The sequence below is a fragment of the Dermacentor variabilis genome, chromosome 2 (genome assembly GCF_050947875.1).
Source record: "Dermacentor variabilis isolate Ectoservices chromosome 2, ASM5094787v1, whole genome shotgun sequence".
In the NCBI taxonomy this organism is placed as follows: domain Eukaryota; kingdom Metazoa; phylum Arthropoda; class Arachnida; order Ixodida; family Ixodidae; genus Dermacentor; species Dermacentor variabilis.
Window position 1 is genome coordinate 28,966,091 of NC_134569.1, and position 16,625 is coordinate 28,982,715.

Sequence of the window (16,625 nt, forward strand, 5' to 3'; positions counted from 1 at the left end):
AGAAAAATTGTCTGGAGCATAGAACTCGCCCCAAAGCTCCCTTTACATCGGTATAGGCCGTTTATACGGCTTTAAGAAAAAACCAACCTCCTCATAAACGTTGCCTTCAGCATTATCGATACTGTTATTAGCATTTCTCAAAATTTTGAACCCCAGTGGGGCGCGCAACTGGCCCAAAAGAACACGCCTCCATAGAATCCTGCGGTCCGTCCGCGGGAGCCCAGGAGGGATAGCGTGCCGTGCGCAGCCGGCGGGTGAGGAGAATCGAGGAGGAAAGCGCCGTGAGGAGGAGAATGTCGCTAATTTCAAATTATCAGGGGGCTTTACGCTCGCGTAACGTCGGGGCAAGGACTCGCGCCTGTCGTCTGCTACAGTTCGGGCGTTGTCCGGGCGCTTTCTGCGGTGTTTTCGTTTGTTCGCCCTCGTTCTCTCAGCTTGTATACTTATGGTGGTCGCCTCAAACATATTTTTACGACGTGTTCCTTTGCGAATATTTATTCAAAGAGCTAATTTCTTATACAACAATGCAGCTCTCAAAGGCAACGCTACAGTGCCAGCCGAAGAAGCGCAGAAGAGCCAATTGCAGATTTCTCATGTGCAGATGGACAATCGCAAAAACATAGCATACAGGAATCCAGTTATGATACCATACCTGCCACGGTGCAACAAGTATGTCACAAACGCTGGCTATATATGACTTCTACAACAGTTTCCGTTGATTTTAATCCGCTAATTAGAACAGATTCGCTCACGACGAGTAGTTCATGGTATAATATCTAATTTTTGCATTTCTTCACAGAAATGCTCGGCAGTAACACGAGAACTTAACTAATACTGGAGTTTAGATTCTACAAGCACCACTTGCTTCTCTAACTGCTTGTCAACATTAGGAGGTTCCTCCCATGTTTATTTTAAGCGGCGGAAATTTGAAGTAAAGGTAATGAAGGCTAACAGCTATTTACAGAATACAAATAGGAATGTACCAATATATATTTCCTTTTCCGTGATACACGTTCAACTCACTTGAGAAATTTACTGGTGCTTGTTGCTTGAGGAATATACATGGCGAATCTGTTAGGCGAACTGACACAGGCTGCTCGGCCCAATTTTTTTAGTGAAGTATGCCTGTTGGACCGCATGGCTGCAGCCAGAAAGAAGTCGAAGCGTCAATCATTAGTAGTATGGGACATATTGAAGACATCGAAAGTCCCCGGTGGATGGTCAGAAATCAAGTGAAAGTATATGCAAGGCTTGTGGTGCTTTCTTCATGAATGTTTGCGATTGGATTGGAGCAAACTTTATTTAGCCTGCAGTTGGGCAAGGTTTTCTTTTATGTACCAGCAAAGCAAATAGTTATCCGTTTGTATAATTAAAGAACGCTGGATCGAGACATATTGAGACAAAAGGTGCTTGAATTTTCCTTTTCTAGGAAATCTAAGCTGCGCTGTAGTAGCTCCAGAATACTTTAGCCATTCCAGTTGGCATTGTAAAAAAATGCTTTATGGTTTCAATTCGAAGTTGTAGTGAACTGATGGGTTTCGCGAACATAGCGTGCCTCGCCATACTGACAGTCGATTGCTACCGTTCCGTGATCAGGGGTGTGCCATATTGTCGATAAAGGCTACTGAGGGCCACTGTGAAACATTTCATCACCTTCAATTGATTCGCTCTCGATCTTAACAATGAAACTTTTCTCTCAAATGATTGCTAATATGGTGTTTGTGAATTAACTATGTAAATACTCTACATGACACGCCGTTGTGTTAGCAGACATGAGCAATTCGTTTTTTGGAGGCCTGTTTCAGAGGAGGCTGAAAGTAGCAGCAAACTTTTTCATAAGAAATGCGCGCCTATTTTTTTACTCATTAATGAATGGCCATATTTGAATAGAACAACACACCAGAGTAATGAGAATCATGATGACAGCTTCGCTGGGCAGTGTCTTTCTAACATCGGATAACATACTGACGCCAATTACCAAGATTCTTCTTCCATGTAAAATGCAATGTCTCTCATAGCTAAATACTAAGGGAATGTTAAATGTTTAGCAAGGCATCCTACATAACTTTGCGTATTGAATTTGCAGACATTCTTTTTACGCAAAATTTACAGATAGACACGGCGTATATGTGCATTGCAAAACCAGTAGACCCTTTTAACGCTACATAGCTTGCGATATCCAAGCCGCAAGGTTTCTCGACTCACACGCTTTTGAAGAAGAGACTGTGGTTAAGCCATGGCAGCTGAAAGAAGCCGACGTATCCTTCAATACGTACGGCTCGAGCCACCCATACCCCAAGCATACACAAAGGGAACGAGCGCGCGCGGCAGCCGAGCGAGCCGGAGCAAGCGACGTCCTGGCCGTGATGTCACTCGTGAAAGGGCGCCACTCCTAATTCTCGCTGCTAATTGCGAATGCTTCACCACGTAACTTGCTGTATGGAGGCGAAGCTGACTTTAGGGAACCGGCATTGTGCAACGTGCTGTGCTTTCCAAGCTTCGAAACCAATCGCGAGGACCACAAAGGCGGAGTCAGTGCCATTGCTCACAGCGGTGAATCCTTTCGATGAAAAACACGGCACCGAACAGCAAGAAGCTCAATAGCGAAAGTCGAAGCAGCTAGGCCTAGCATTGCTGCAGTGGTTACGGTTGTCAGGGGATGTGAGCACCGGTTCGAGGTGGCGAGGTGATCAAAATGACAGCAGTGGTGGCTTTGATTAATGCCGTTTCGGATCCACGGTTATGGCAAAAAGTCCGGAAAATCGATGGTGAAGGATTCTTGCATCTGAAATTCCAGACATTCTTATACATTGACTCTATGGGGTACTTGGTGGTGCCACGAAGCCACCCGAATTATCGGGCGTCCTGTAAATCGGTCGTTGACTGTACACTGGCAACCACTCCAGTGCACAAGGCATCAAAGACGATTCGTTAAAATTGCTCTCTGTTGCTCGAGCCAGCATTACCACGACTTTCGTTCCCTTTCAGTAAAATTACAGCTCGTTTTCCCTGATAGAAGCACAAATTCCTTGAGCTTTCTTTGAGTATTTCCACACTATTCAAAATCCCTGACAATTCCCAGTTCTCCCAGTTTTCCCAGTTTGCTTTCAAATAGTTTCTTTGGGAGGCCTACAAACCAAGACATAATAGTTTTTAGATGCCTTTAATGCAACAGTAAAGCCTAACTTTAAAGAAACTGGCTAAATTATGCATACAAACTCTGTGCAGTGTCAAATAGATCCATAAGTTGGCTTTCCTATGAAGACACTTCGCTAGCATGCTTATGAAGGAAGAAAAAACATTTTTTTTTTATTCTGCCATGGCATGTGCGTCATCCCAAATTTACAATGTTGTGGCGATGCATCCAATATGCCATGCCAACAGTCTTTCAGTTAAAAAAAATGTACCTATATCCATCACTGACACAACATATACACTTGTAAAACCAATTGCTAGCCATCATTGGCTAGGTTTTTTCTTAGGAGTTCAAGCTTACAAACCCAGCATACAGCACAAACATACAAGAACTTGCTAAAAGCCCCCAACTAGCTCACATGTGCCACCCTGCTACATTAAAACCCAATTGACAATCCAATGAACCAAAGCTTTGGGCAACTAAGCATATTGCAAAAGTGCAGAGAAGGTAGTACACACTTTTCCTTCTCTAGGCTCTCTATCTGCTGTGTAAGTAGAGCCTCTTCCTCTTCATCATCCCGGCTGCTGATTGGTGGAGGAAGCTGGCTGCCATTCGTCTCCACCGCTAGTGACAACTGCAACGCACATTAGATAACCTTGTAATAACATGCACATTAAATCTGCGAAATGTTTGCATGTCACTTTAAGCAGCGAATGCAAGGGTAGTAAGGTGCAATTCTGACTTTTATTTTTAAGGCCTAGTGCAAATGCGAGAAAAATGAGTGACTACTTGCACTAATTAAACACATGAAGCAAAGAAATCAGCAACAAAGCAGAATGGTTCAGTACTCATGTTTAGTACAAAGGTAAGTTTTTAATATTGTCCCTATCCTAGGGAATTTCTGTGCTTATTGCACAAATGCACGAATGAAAGAAAGAGCACCTCAGTGCACTGTGGGTGCATGCGCATGCAGTCAGAACACAGTGGTAGGTACCATTTATGGAAAGCAGCATGTTCACACTGCACAAGCAAAAAGGAAAAGAACCATTGAAAGGACAAGCCACAGGGCAGTGGGATATGAATTTTGTGATGATACCAATGCTTACGTTAATGAACTTCCTGCCAAAAGGCTATACAAATTCAGAAATAACAGAAGAGCAAACCAACAGTTAGCCATGTGATACACTACTAAGCACTGTATCAATGCCGGACAAAGATGGCACAACACTTTTTGTGTCGCCAGGCTTGACAATGCGCAAGCTTAGGAAAGGTAGGTGCAGACTATGCACAGATAATTTCCAAAATTGTGCGGCCCACCCTTAACAAGAATATACACTATATTTTCACCAAGAATCAAGAGCTGAAACAAATACCAGAACATCGACAAAGCCCTTCAGCATTGTGTATAGTAATTGATGACAATGCTTACTCTTGAAGAACGCAGTGAACTCAGCCTTGTAACAACAGTGCTGACTGCAGTGTCTAGTGTGTCAATGTCAGCTAAAGTGTTCTGTACTTTTTTCAGCTGTTCCTGGATGATGCACCGGACACAGCTGCAAAGTAACGAGAAAACAAAAAATTCTGTCTCACTACATGCAAAAAAATTACTTAAATAGACAGTAGAGACACACATCCAAAACCAGCTATACATTGCTGCTCATGTGTTACAAACCACATTTTCACGCGTAAAATGAGCTAATGTGTATTGAAGGTGACTACCATTAATGATTTTACTCTACGCAGGACTTATGCCACAAAAATAACGAATACATAACAGCATTTCAGCAAGCTTGTTATCTAGAAAGATTTCTTAATCAGTACATCTGGGAAAGAGAACATTCTCATGACATAACTAGTACAATACTGCTATAAACTCGCAGCACTGTGCTCAGAAACAGAAGACTCACCAGACTGACATACAAAGATGCGACTTTCATATTGGTGTGATGAGGCACAAGTGCCGCATAAATGTTCAAAACAATATTGAAATGATGCAGCCTCAGTGTGTGTCTCGCAAGTATTGCATGTCCAAAAAGTGTTTCAATAGTGTGAGCACTACAATGAAGCACTATGGATTACCATAATTCAGGTTGATTCGAATTCTCTGATATGCAAGAGTAAAATTAACATTCCTGCTTTTGAGACCTGGGCATCAGTGCATGAGCAGTGCTCACTAGGGCTGCCTAAGTGCCACTCTGTCGAAGTTTGCATTACAAGCAAGTGCTCACATGGTCTGCTTGTTGACACAGTCAAGCGTGTCCTGCGCTTGCAGTCGCTTGTTGGTGCGTAAAATGCACGGTGCAAAGACAATGGCCAGTGATTCGGGTGACATGCGGTTGAACTCCTGGTGTTGAGCCACCCTGCATTGCACAAAATAAATGTGTTTGGCATGAAGTTGATGCACACACCTTGACCAATTGTGCATCAACCAAAGAAAAGAGGCCAGGCTAACATTATTGTACAAGAGGTGGCCCATGCATGACTAATTTGGCAAGCCAAGTGTCAGGTAGCTCGGAAAAATACAGTACTGTATCAATTCATGCAAGCATGCATAAGTAGCTCAATATGAATTTCTTTGCCAAAAAGCCCAACCAAAAATATTTTTAAAATGTCGCAGTTTTGTCCAAAAGGCAGAGCATCGATTGCCATATCAAATTCATAGACAGTAATACGAAGCAAGGATAGTAGTTAGATCAGCCACATGAACTTGGAAACATTCACTAACTAACTGAATTAACAAGCCTGGTGTCAGCGCGAACACACCACACTTGATAACCGAGGACACTTGCTATCAAAACACTGGTGTGGGCAAGCAGGGCAGCAGCAGCGAGTGACGTGACCTTGGTGCTTTCTATCGCTTCAACGCAAGCAGCGGAGAGAAAACAGCATGCACAAGGGTATGAGCCATCTGCAGCTCGATTTCAAGATAAGGTGGGTGCAACCGTACACTACCGAGCAAACAACACAGTTGCTGGCGGAGTAAAAGCCGCACCCCTCCTCCCTCCCATGCTGCCTTCCCATTTTCCTCCATTTCTCATGCATAAGCTGCGCTCGTCAGTTCCCCTTGCCCGGTCGGGAAATATGCAGTTGCTACTGGTGCCCAATGCTGCCTCCCCTCCCTCTCATCCTCAAAGGCCTTTCGAGCAATGGACAACGGCACGTTTGCTCTCCACCTCTCGAGCTTCCTCATGCGTGCCAGATTGAGCCACAATCATTGGCTCCCCTTGCGTGCTTTCACTCACTCATACAGCCCTTGAACTTTTTACGGAACATCACGTTGATGGCGACAACAAAAATGTGCCCGGAGTGTCCATATAATTGCTATCGCAATAATACCTGGGGAGAATGTGCAGATATGTAGCAGTAAGGTATATCTAATATAGTGTCCTGTCACAAAACAGTAGCATTAGGTTAGTGTCCTGTGCTTCCTTCAACCATACTTGTTTTCTTCTTGTGCATCTTTTGTACACCAGTTTCCTATAATACAATGTGCAAAACCTAGCCCAACAAGACTACATAGTAGATGGGGAGTTGTTAGCTAAATGCAGACAAAGGCAGCTAAATGTACACTCCAAAAAGGCCTTCAGTTACTAATCTGAATGCGCAACACTGAACTGGCATGAAAAACATGCCACATGAGTAAATGGCAGGGCATTTAAAAAGTGACAGGTCATCATGGACACCACAAGACTTTGTTATGCACAAACACAAAAATGCTTTGTCTGTAAAATTAAGCACAATTTTGTTTTATAGTGGTGTGCATTTGATGCTGATAACCAGCTGATGCATTAGCTCTGTGGGAAAGCCCACTTACAGACTTTTGCATATTGTCTATTTCTTAGCATGTCTAATTACACGAGGCAAAAAATAAAACACATAACACACTGCTGCTTCATTTAGCAGTGTTTGCCCGACATTAACAAGCCCCCAAATCTAACACTCACCCAGTTTTTATGCATTAAATGTAGACAGTGAACACAGAAATTACACTAGAGCTCCTAAACAAAGCAGAATTACAAGGCACACCAAACTTGTTAACAAGAACAATGCAGCATGCCTTCTATTCTAGCAATCGGAAAAACATGGAACCATTGAAGTTTACCTTCACAGAATAGAAATGTATTTATATTTAATGTCCACTGTCATCACTTTTAGACAGCACTTTGTGGACCACATCTTCCGTACAGACCACTGCATGTTTGACATTCCCCATTTATTGAACGTCACTGCAAAAATTGCAAATGGCACGGTGCCCCACGCATACAGACTAACCACATCACTAGTTGGTCCAGCAATGCGTGCAATTCTCAGGAACACTGTAAACATGTGATGCGACTTTGTTGACGCTAGCTTAGCACGTAAAAATAATTATATTTCAAATTAGCTTTTGTAAGCAAAGACTGAAAGCAATTCATCGTCACTGCCACAGGGACTTATGTCCCCTTCTTGTGGTGTTAATGACGATAGGCCTGGCTCTGAATTGTGGAATGCGGTCTCATAATACAATTGCATTGTGCAAGCAACTCCCAAGCAGATTTTCTTGGTGAAAAAAATGGCCATGTTAGAAACAGGTAAATAAGGTAATCATTATGATTTCCCGTTTTCGCTTGAAGTTTTTCCGGGAAGGCCAAAAATAGGCATTTTCGGCAGGTGATAACAGGTGTTCGACGTGTTCACTGTTTCCTAGCGAAACAATGTACAAACCATTGGGGTGATGGCTGGGGTCACAATTGGGTCAGGCACATTTGTGCCGATCAGTCAAGTTCAAATTGTGAAGGCCAATATCAGGATTGAAATAAAGAAAGCTTTGTCAAATAGAAATGTTTGGCTGCAGGCCAGGACTTCGGCTGGCATCGAATTAACCAAAAATTTTAACTGTACTCTAACAACACTGTACGTGGTGCCAAAATTAAAGCTTCCTGTTTTAATGTTGGCAAAATTGTGTTAATGATGGTGATGATCTGTGGAGATGGTGCGCATAAACCATGCATCAATACCTTGCAAGATGAAATGCCAGCCTCTCAAAGAGGTCATAATGTGCTGGCGGAAGCTTCTTGGTCTCCATGAAAATAGCCTGTGCTCTTTCCTCAGGGTCTTGGAAATCTAGGCAAGGGTAAGTGAAGACACAGCGTGAAAAGCAGAGGCTTGGTGGCAGAGATGCTACTATGTTTACGTCAACAAAACACTCACTTGTGGCCAGAAGAAAGCTCTCATAAAGCTCGAAAGTCATGAGGGGCTCGGGCATGTCACGAAAGAAGGCCTTTAGTGTTGCTGTCAACACATGGATGGGATAACTATCCAGGTCTACACCTTCAGGATCTGTGGACAAAGGAAGAAGAGGAAGAACAAAACTTTATTTGTATAAAAGACTTTGTTGCCCTTAAAACAAGGCAATGCTGTGTGGTCAGGCCCCTATTCCAAGGCACTGCTGGCCCTCACCATCCTTTCTGTCCTCCGGAACAGCCTTAGCTGGTGCCTGAGGGCAGAGCTGGATACCAATGCTTCCCACCAAAGACGAGGAATGAAGCAAGAGCAAAGATTTGACACTTCTGCAAGCAACCCCTCGGCATGTTATGCAGTGCATGCATCACACCTGTCACCTTTTGCTTTCTACTGGATACAGGCGATGTTAATCTTTCTCAGCAGGGGACAAGTTCGCAGCATCAGAATGCATTTCAGATTGTTTGTTCACCTCATTCATTTTAACAATTTCTATGAATGCAAAAATAATTTGTTATGGATTTTTCATAATGACTCAGCTACAGCACACAATCAGACTTCTAAGCAGTGCCCACAAATTAACTACTGCATTTTATTTGAAGACACCAGACGACATTCGGCATTTTCACTACCACGAAACTCATCCTTTGTTTCACAGATAGAAGAAATAGACAATCTCTTTTACCCCACCTTGCAATTAGACCAACAATAACAGCTATGCAGCAATACAGAGCAATCATCAGGTACTATTTGCGCCACTGCAAGAACTCATTGCCACATCACTGCAACTCACCATCATCCATGTCCTGTTTGAGTTGTGTCACCCTGGAAGTAATGCCAGATTTTCGGTAGATGCCCTCAACGTAGAGACCTTTCAGTTCAATTGTGGTAATAAGCCGCTCCACCACGACGGGAATGCGCACATCATCGCCCACGAGCCGATCCAGTGGCACACCAAACACCTTGCGGCCCTGCAATATGTCCCATCTTAACTGGATGTTTCACAAGCTTCACAATCGTGACCTTGCCTTGATGTAAAGACAAAGTCCACTGGGGCAAAATCTAATATCAACTTTCTCCTAAATACAACAGTTACCACATTCAAAGGTGTTCAACGTAAGCACACTTCCCAAGGAATCAAAATGGTTGGTGTTTTCTTTAACCTGACACGTGAAAAAGGTGGAGAAATTTGACAAGCAAGAAAATAAGAGGAGAGGCAATGAAAGGATCGCTGAGATGCAAGAGTACATTGCGGTCCACTGTTAAAAGGAACACTCTAACCTCCAGCTCTCACTTTGTTGGTGTGCTAGCGGCAAGTGCCAGCTAAAGCTATATCAATGCATCGCACAGCTTTACAGAAAGGTGCCACTGCCACCAACCACAAGTTTACTCTCATGCAAAAACTAGACAGCTTCAAATGGGTAGAGAAGTAAGAATGAAATTCTCAGTGCCACTGACCAGGTGACAGGTAAAAAAGAAAGTAGTCATCTTGCCCTAACTACACAGGGTTAGTTACAATCTGAGAAAGATCGGGAAACGGTCCGGTATAGTTATTGTACTCTCCACCACTTTAAAGTTGTCTAGTTTGTGAGCGAGGGTAAATGAGGATATGCACAAGTCTCATGGATATGATAAGAGCTACCGAAAAGCATTTGTTTCTTGAGTTGAAGAGGTGGTTTACTGCACCCCGTTGGACTATGGAAAAGGGTATGTGGGACAGACAGGCAGATGCATCAATGAGCGATTACGTGAGCACAGCTATAACACTGAAAAACTAGCCTTATCAGGCCACCTTGCCGCGCACTGCACATGCTGTGGATGCAAGCCTCTACTTTATCACACTCATTCACTGGCCAGGCACCCTGACCAGCTCACCAGAGAAATAGTAGAAGCTGCAGATATTAGGAAGAGGGATTGTGTTAGTTGCCCGTCAGTCACCTTATCGATGAAAGAAATGTTGTTTTTGTCGCATTAGCCGCCTGTGTCAGTTGATCTTGCTCGGTGTCTTCCTTCTCTATTCCTTTTGTGTGGCGATAAATATATCTGCTCCAGTGCAATAAACACTGAGCTGTTAGTGCTGTTTCCCGTCTTTTTCTTTCCGTCATCCATGTGCTTCTGTGCTACTGTGTAAATAATGCCATACCAACTAGCCCACCACTCAGTCTTTTTAAAATTCATGCCTATAATTTCATCTGTATTTTTATTGATGTCTGCTGTGCATAAGTGTTTTTGTTTTGCGTTCCAGCCCCCCTTACGTTCCAGCCCCACTTACCCCATGCCTCAAATAGAGAGCTGTAAAGTACTTTGAATAAATAAATAAATAAATATTTAATGAGCAGATAGCTTCACACTCAGGTGACTCATTAAAGAGTATGCAGTGGCAAGAATCCTGGTTGAACAAGGTTGGTGACCGTCATGTGCAGAGCCTCAGGGAAATGCATGCAGCAGTATGACAATACCTGCTTTGCTGTTTTTATTCATGCCACATCAACCAATTAATCATGATTAAATCATTAATAGAAAAATTGGAGAGTTAGAATTGCCCCACACAAGGCACCACTGGTAAAGAAAAATCGCTTCCAGCGTTTGTCAAATGGGTGCCGTATTGCTACGGTTGACCTGCCGCTGTGGGGGGGGGGGGGGGTGCGAGTCCCTCCTTAATATATTGAGGGGGGGGCAGACCCCCCCAGGCCCCTTGACTTTAACTCTTTGGTTACCATGCCTATTCAAGTCGGTCATCTGTGATGGATGCTTTAGATAGCTGTTTTCGACATGTTGGAGCCGTTTCTTATCCACTTAAGGCCATCCAGTAGTCAGTCCAGGCACTGAACTTTGAGAATCAGTTTAAATTTTCGCACTCCGGCGATGTAATTTTTGACGGACCTCTTTGCAAACTAATGTGCGTATGTCACAGCAAAAGGAGGTGTGGCTGTCACCTACTGCCGCGCTCGGGAAAGAGGCATGCAACTCACACTTACACTGCAATAGCATAAAAATTCTGTAATCAAATGACTGCCAGCAAGTCAAGAATTAAATTATATCGCCGATTTTGCTGTCCGAGAGTGCTGAGCAGTGATAATTAACTGAAAATGATGCCAGCTGTTCACTAGTGAGCTTTCGTTTGGAGTCCGAGTCGTTTTGTTCCGCCTAAGTATATTTCTGAAGGTCCGCCGCATGTCCAACATGTGGGCCTGGCATTTTCAACCAGTTTCCAAGAGTTTCGGTTTCGCTTCTCTTGTAAAATCCAGGCAAGGAGCACTGCAGGTGAAACTGCGCTGTTATCGAAAGTCGCTCCCATGGCGGCATCCCGCAGGGCTGCGTCGCGAGAAAAGCGTTGTGCTCGAAACTATGCTGCATGCGCACTTCAATTTAAAGGGACACTAAACTGAAAAATGATTCCTTCTGCATCAGTAAATTACCTTTCTACAACACCAAAAACACCACTCTTACAACGATAAGACATTTGGTAAGCCAGAAAAAGCGCAAGAACGAAATACGGGCGGCGACGCCTACTTATGTTCCCGCACCTGGTGGCTGTGACGTCATCGATGTTTATGGCATCTTCTAGGGCCTACTAATTATATACAGCGGTACAGATTGACTGCATTGTGTTCTAAAGGAACCAAATATTAAACAGGGCAAGTTTCGGTAACCTTTACTCAGCCAGCGCGGCCCAAATGCGAAAACATACTTTGGAATCCCTGACGTGACGCTGACGTACGGCGCTGGGGTTTCGGCGCGAAATTCAAGTACTGATACTTCGACCTTCATTTTCTCATCTAATAATCAAACTATTTTTTTGAAATGACTGTCTGCAGAGTTCTGAAACAATGCTTCATTAGTCTAAACTGATTTATTGTTTCGCTTTAGTGTCCCTTTAATGATGAGGACTCAAGTTATGATTCCGAAGGTGACAACAAAGCAGATTCAAGCTCTGATGGCAACAATGTTTTGAGTCGGCATGAAACATTCGCGGCTGTCCACCGGCAAGTTTTCTTTACAGCCTTGAGCAGGCTCCTTCCTTGTGCACGCCTATCTGCCTATCTTTTTGCATGCCTTGAGAGCTGTACTGGCTATTTTCAGGGTGCGTACTTCGCTTGGTTATGATATGCTGCCATCAGCAGCAAACAAACTTCTGTTAGCGCATAGGAGGCCGCCCACAGCACATCTCGGCCCAGCACTACGGATAAACGCAAGACAGTTTACAACGGCATCAGATTTCTTTCTACTTTTCTTACTCTGCAGAGGTTGATAAAGACAATCTGCAAAAATGCAAACAAATATGCTTAGATACATAATCATGTAGTTGCCCAGCTACGCTGACAGCGATTGGTCCTGGAAAAGGTGCATGACTCTATAGGCGAACTGGTGAAGTACGTTCCTTAGACTTCTCATCAGACCATCCTCAGAAGATGCCGAAAAGGCGGAACTACAAAATGTGTTAAGAGGACCACAAAGTTGAACAAAAAACCAGACGTCTTGTGGGAAAAGTGCAGAGTGCACCTATGCTTCATAAAATCCAGGAACTGCTTCAATGCATGGCATGAGCGATGAACTGGTCTTAGTTTCTTTTTTGTATCCGAAGATCGGCGGTGTACTAAGCATTTATTTTTTCAGACACTACTCCTGGGTCACCATTCCAGACACTATGTTTGAAATGTATGTTCTGGATTTCCTTTGATATTAATGTTTTCATAGATATCATGTTTTTTTATTGTTTTTATCAAGTGGCAGCAAAAATAGCGCTTTATAGAATTTTTATGTTTTACCTAATAAATTTTTTTTCTTTGGTAACGTATGTTTTTGCAAAGGGCATTTCATTATGCACAATATGCTATGCTGCAATGTGTGCTGGAACATTATTTGCAGTGGTAAAAAAATTTCTTTTTTTTTGAGACCTATAAAAAAATCCATTTTCTTGCAGTAACGAAAAGAGTTAAGCACTGCAGGGGTCCGAGGGGAAGAGCCAAGAGAAGTACCATCCGCAATGTGCATCGGAGCGCTGAGCAGCACGCAAGAGACACAGGGACTTTTCAGGGTGGTCGTGGAGAAAGAACAACCAATTCCAACAGAAAGTTCGTTCTGAAATCCGGCATAGGAGTCCCACCTGGCTCAAATTGCCCACACTGACAATCAGCTGTTGAGATGGCTTATATGGTTTGTATTGAAACAGACACACAGCCGGGCATATTCGGTTACAATTACTAGTATGTGCACTGACGACTGCATGGTGCGCATCCATACAGGCTAGTTTGCTTCTGCAGTGCATCCATTTCAATATTTTCTTGAATAACCACGCGCAACATTGCTAGGACTTCCAATATATGCAAGGCACACCGCAGTATTGCATCTGGGCGATGTGGGCTTTTAGGGTTAGCATTGCGATCAGTATATCAGAGACCATGCCGCGGTGCGAGTGACTTGTAACATTCCTGAGCAAAAAATTGCTTTTATGTGTTCGACACAGCCTTGGTGAAGCAAATTGGTAAGTTGCCGCTTTTCACAATCTCCGGAAACTGTCCAAGACCTGCAAAAATCTCAGATAAGCTTCAGGCAGGCATATTTTATATTTTGAATTCTCAATATATCCAACTATTTCATGATCCCCTTCAAGTTCGATATATCCAGGATCGACTGTATTAGATATAATGAAAGTGTTTTCATGTCAGATGCGAGTTCATTATAATCAAGTTTGATTGTGGAAAACACTGAACTACAAATTAAATTTCAGACATACATATTTCAAGTGGCAAACACTTTCATCAGTGAAAGCATCTCAATGAGGCATCTATGTGAATGAATAAAAAATTAACAGTGCTAAAACATGCCGAAGTTCATTGGAAGAAATGCTAAACTTTACCAAATCAGCTGCAAGTACAAATTAATTAGACCAAGGTTTGACTGCACAAACTGTCATCCCAATTGAACCTTACCTGAAGAATATTGACATCTCTACATGAGGAACTGACTTTCTGATAGCACTTCTTGTGACAGGTGAGCTTGCAACCTAGAAAACAGATAAACAGTGTGCAAAGGAGTGAGTTCAAGCATACAATCAAAAAAGTTGAACAAGGCTGCTCTAAAACAGGTATGCATGTGAAGAAGTCAGGCTTTTCTTTGAGCCACACTCAGTATATCTCAGTTTACAGACCAAGACACACCCTTACACAGTGCATGAGGTTGTCATGAAGTGATTTAACAGTCATTAGAGGGACACTGCAGGCAAATAGTAAGTCAAGCTAAAGTGATAGATTAGTCCACGAGAATCTCTAAGGCGTCAATATCATCGCGAACAGAGCCTTAATTATCGAGAAATTGAGGTAAATGCAGGACATCATTAGAGACTCCCCTGGGGCATTCAAGTATTTGTCCGATGATGAAAGCCCTCCTCAGTTAAATTCTGTCTCTAGTACTCAACCACTCGTTGCACAAAACATCCTTGTATTGTATTATAAGACAAAATAAAATGCTACTTATCCAGTTCTATTTCACTTTTAGAAAAAAAAGAACTCATTGAAATAACCCTGACAACGACGCGGGCGGTTGAAAGGTTTCTTTTTCACTCGACTCTGCGCCGCCCACGCTTTCGCGTTTCTATAGTTATCGCATAGTGCTGCGCTGGTTTTGCTGGCTTGCAAAACTCGCATAAACTGCAAGTAGCAGAGAATTCAACTTCCATTTGATGCAGTGGGATGCCCGAATGACCTACACCACTTGACCAAAGAGCAGCTGTAGCAGCGAATCCGCCACTTACATGACTGGGTACTGCCATCTGTCAGGCGCCACTTTACTCACCAACAACAGCAAAGGGTGGTGATGGCGTATGCAATGTCACCACTCCCCCGGTTGGGTGGCGGGAGATGTGAATTGCGAAAAGGTATGTGGACCCTTCAGATGCAATTTCCTCGTAAACTAAGTATTTTATTGGCACAAAACAAGCGTTGCGAGGTTTCTGGAATGCTATTTAAACAGTCCACATCGATTTAGTATTTGCCTTTAATGTCCCTTTAACAAATTCTATTGGTCATTCAAAAAGTATCAACAAAACTTTTTTCGTGACCGATGGGCATGACTGGCAGCGACCATTAGCCACAATGCGACTGACCTCAATTTTATGCTTTTTATGGCAAGCACAATCATAACAAAATTTTTCAACTGTTGTGTAGCCCATATAGAGAGACAAGCGATATGGCCGGCACCAAAGGTTTATGGACAGCGGGCTGAGAAAACACTGAATTTATGGGCACTGAGTAATCATAGCCAGTAGAACCGCACAATGTGATGAAGTTCACATATGCTTATATGGTTGACGTTCGATTTTTCGGACTCCCTAGGGGCCGCGAAAATGTCAGAAAAATCAGGCAGTCAGAAAAAACAAATGCATGCATTTTACTGCTCCCAAGGGCTCGAATCGCCACAGGCACATCCTAAATAGCTCTGAAGGCCTTCCAGTACACATATTAGGCGTATCAGTGCTCATACTGTGACACGAGACGGCGGGTGCAAGCATGTATAATTAAGGAATACACATACTGTGTGCCGTGACAATTGCCCCTTCGCCCTCTTGGTACGTTTGACCACAATACTTCGTGTATGCTTCACCGTGTAACACTGCTGTATTCCGGCGAAGCTGACGGGACTTGTTACCCGAGCTTCGAAGCCACTGGTGAAGTTTATGCAGGCGGAGTCGGCGCCATTGCTAACAGTGGTGAACTGTTTTAATGAAAAACACTGCACCGTTGAGCAAGAAGCTTGGCAGCGAATGTCAAAGTAGCTAGGGCTAGCGTTGCCACGGTAGTGGCGACGACTGCCAGTGGATCTGCGTGTGAGAGCACCTGTTCAAGGCGACGAGATAATCAAAATGGCGGTGATGGTGGCTTTTATCAATGCTGTTTCGAAACTGCGGTCACGCCAAATTGTCTAGCGAATCGGAGGGTGAACAGTTCTTGCATACAAAATTTCAGACTGTCCTTATACACTGACCCTGAGGGGTGCTGTGGCAATTCTGTGAAGGCGTCTGAATTATCTGGCATGTCCGAAAAATCTGGCATCTGGATTATTGGTCGTAGAATGTATGCACAGGGTTGAAATTATAATATCTGACTGTGTGCCCAGGCCGCAGAAATACTGAGACTTCCTCACATCCTGAGATCTCCAATTTTTTGGTCAAAACTAACGAGTACTTGCCTAAAACTGAAAGAAAAACAATCATATATTAACATTTCGGTGCCGCTACAGGTCCCTTGTTCACAATAAAGAGGACTACAAG

At 43.4% G+C, this 16,625-nt stretch overlaps 1 protein-coding gene across 4 annotated transcripts in view; it reads right to left on the reverse strand.

The window, feature by feature from the left end:
• Window positions 1-16,625, reverse strand: part of LOC142571571 (unconventional myosin-IXa-like) — a 120,408-nt gene that overhangs the window by 22,660 nt on the left and 81,123 nt on the right. For all 4 annotated transcript variants that reach the window (XM_075680042.1, XM_075680041.1, XM_075680040.1 and 1 more), the window contains exons 35-41: window positions 14,290-14,363; window positions 9,150-9,327; window positions 8,327-8,455; window positions 8,134-8,239; window positions 5,365-5,496; window positions 4,566-4,689; window positions 3,655-3,770 (exon numbers count right to left, since the gene is read on the reverse strand). In XM_075680042.1, coding sequence (XP_075536157.1) covers window positions 3,655-3,770; window positions 4,566-4,689; window positions 5,365-5,496; window positions 8,134-8,239; window positions 8,327-8,455; window positions 9,150-9,327; window positions 14,290-14,363 — 859 coding nt within the window. The remainder of the gene's footprint in view (window positions 1-3,654; window positions 3,771-4,565; window positions 4,690-5,364; window positions 5,497-8,133; window positions 8,240-8,326; window positions 8,456-9,149; window positions 9,328-14,289; window positions 14,364-16,625) is intronic.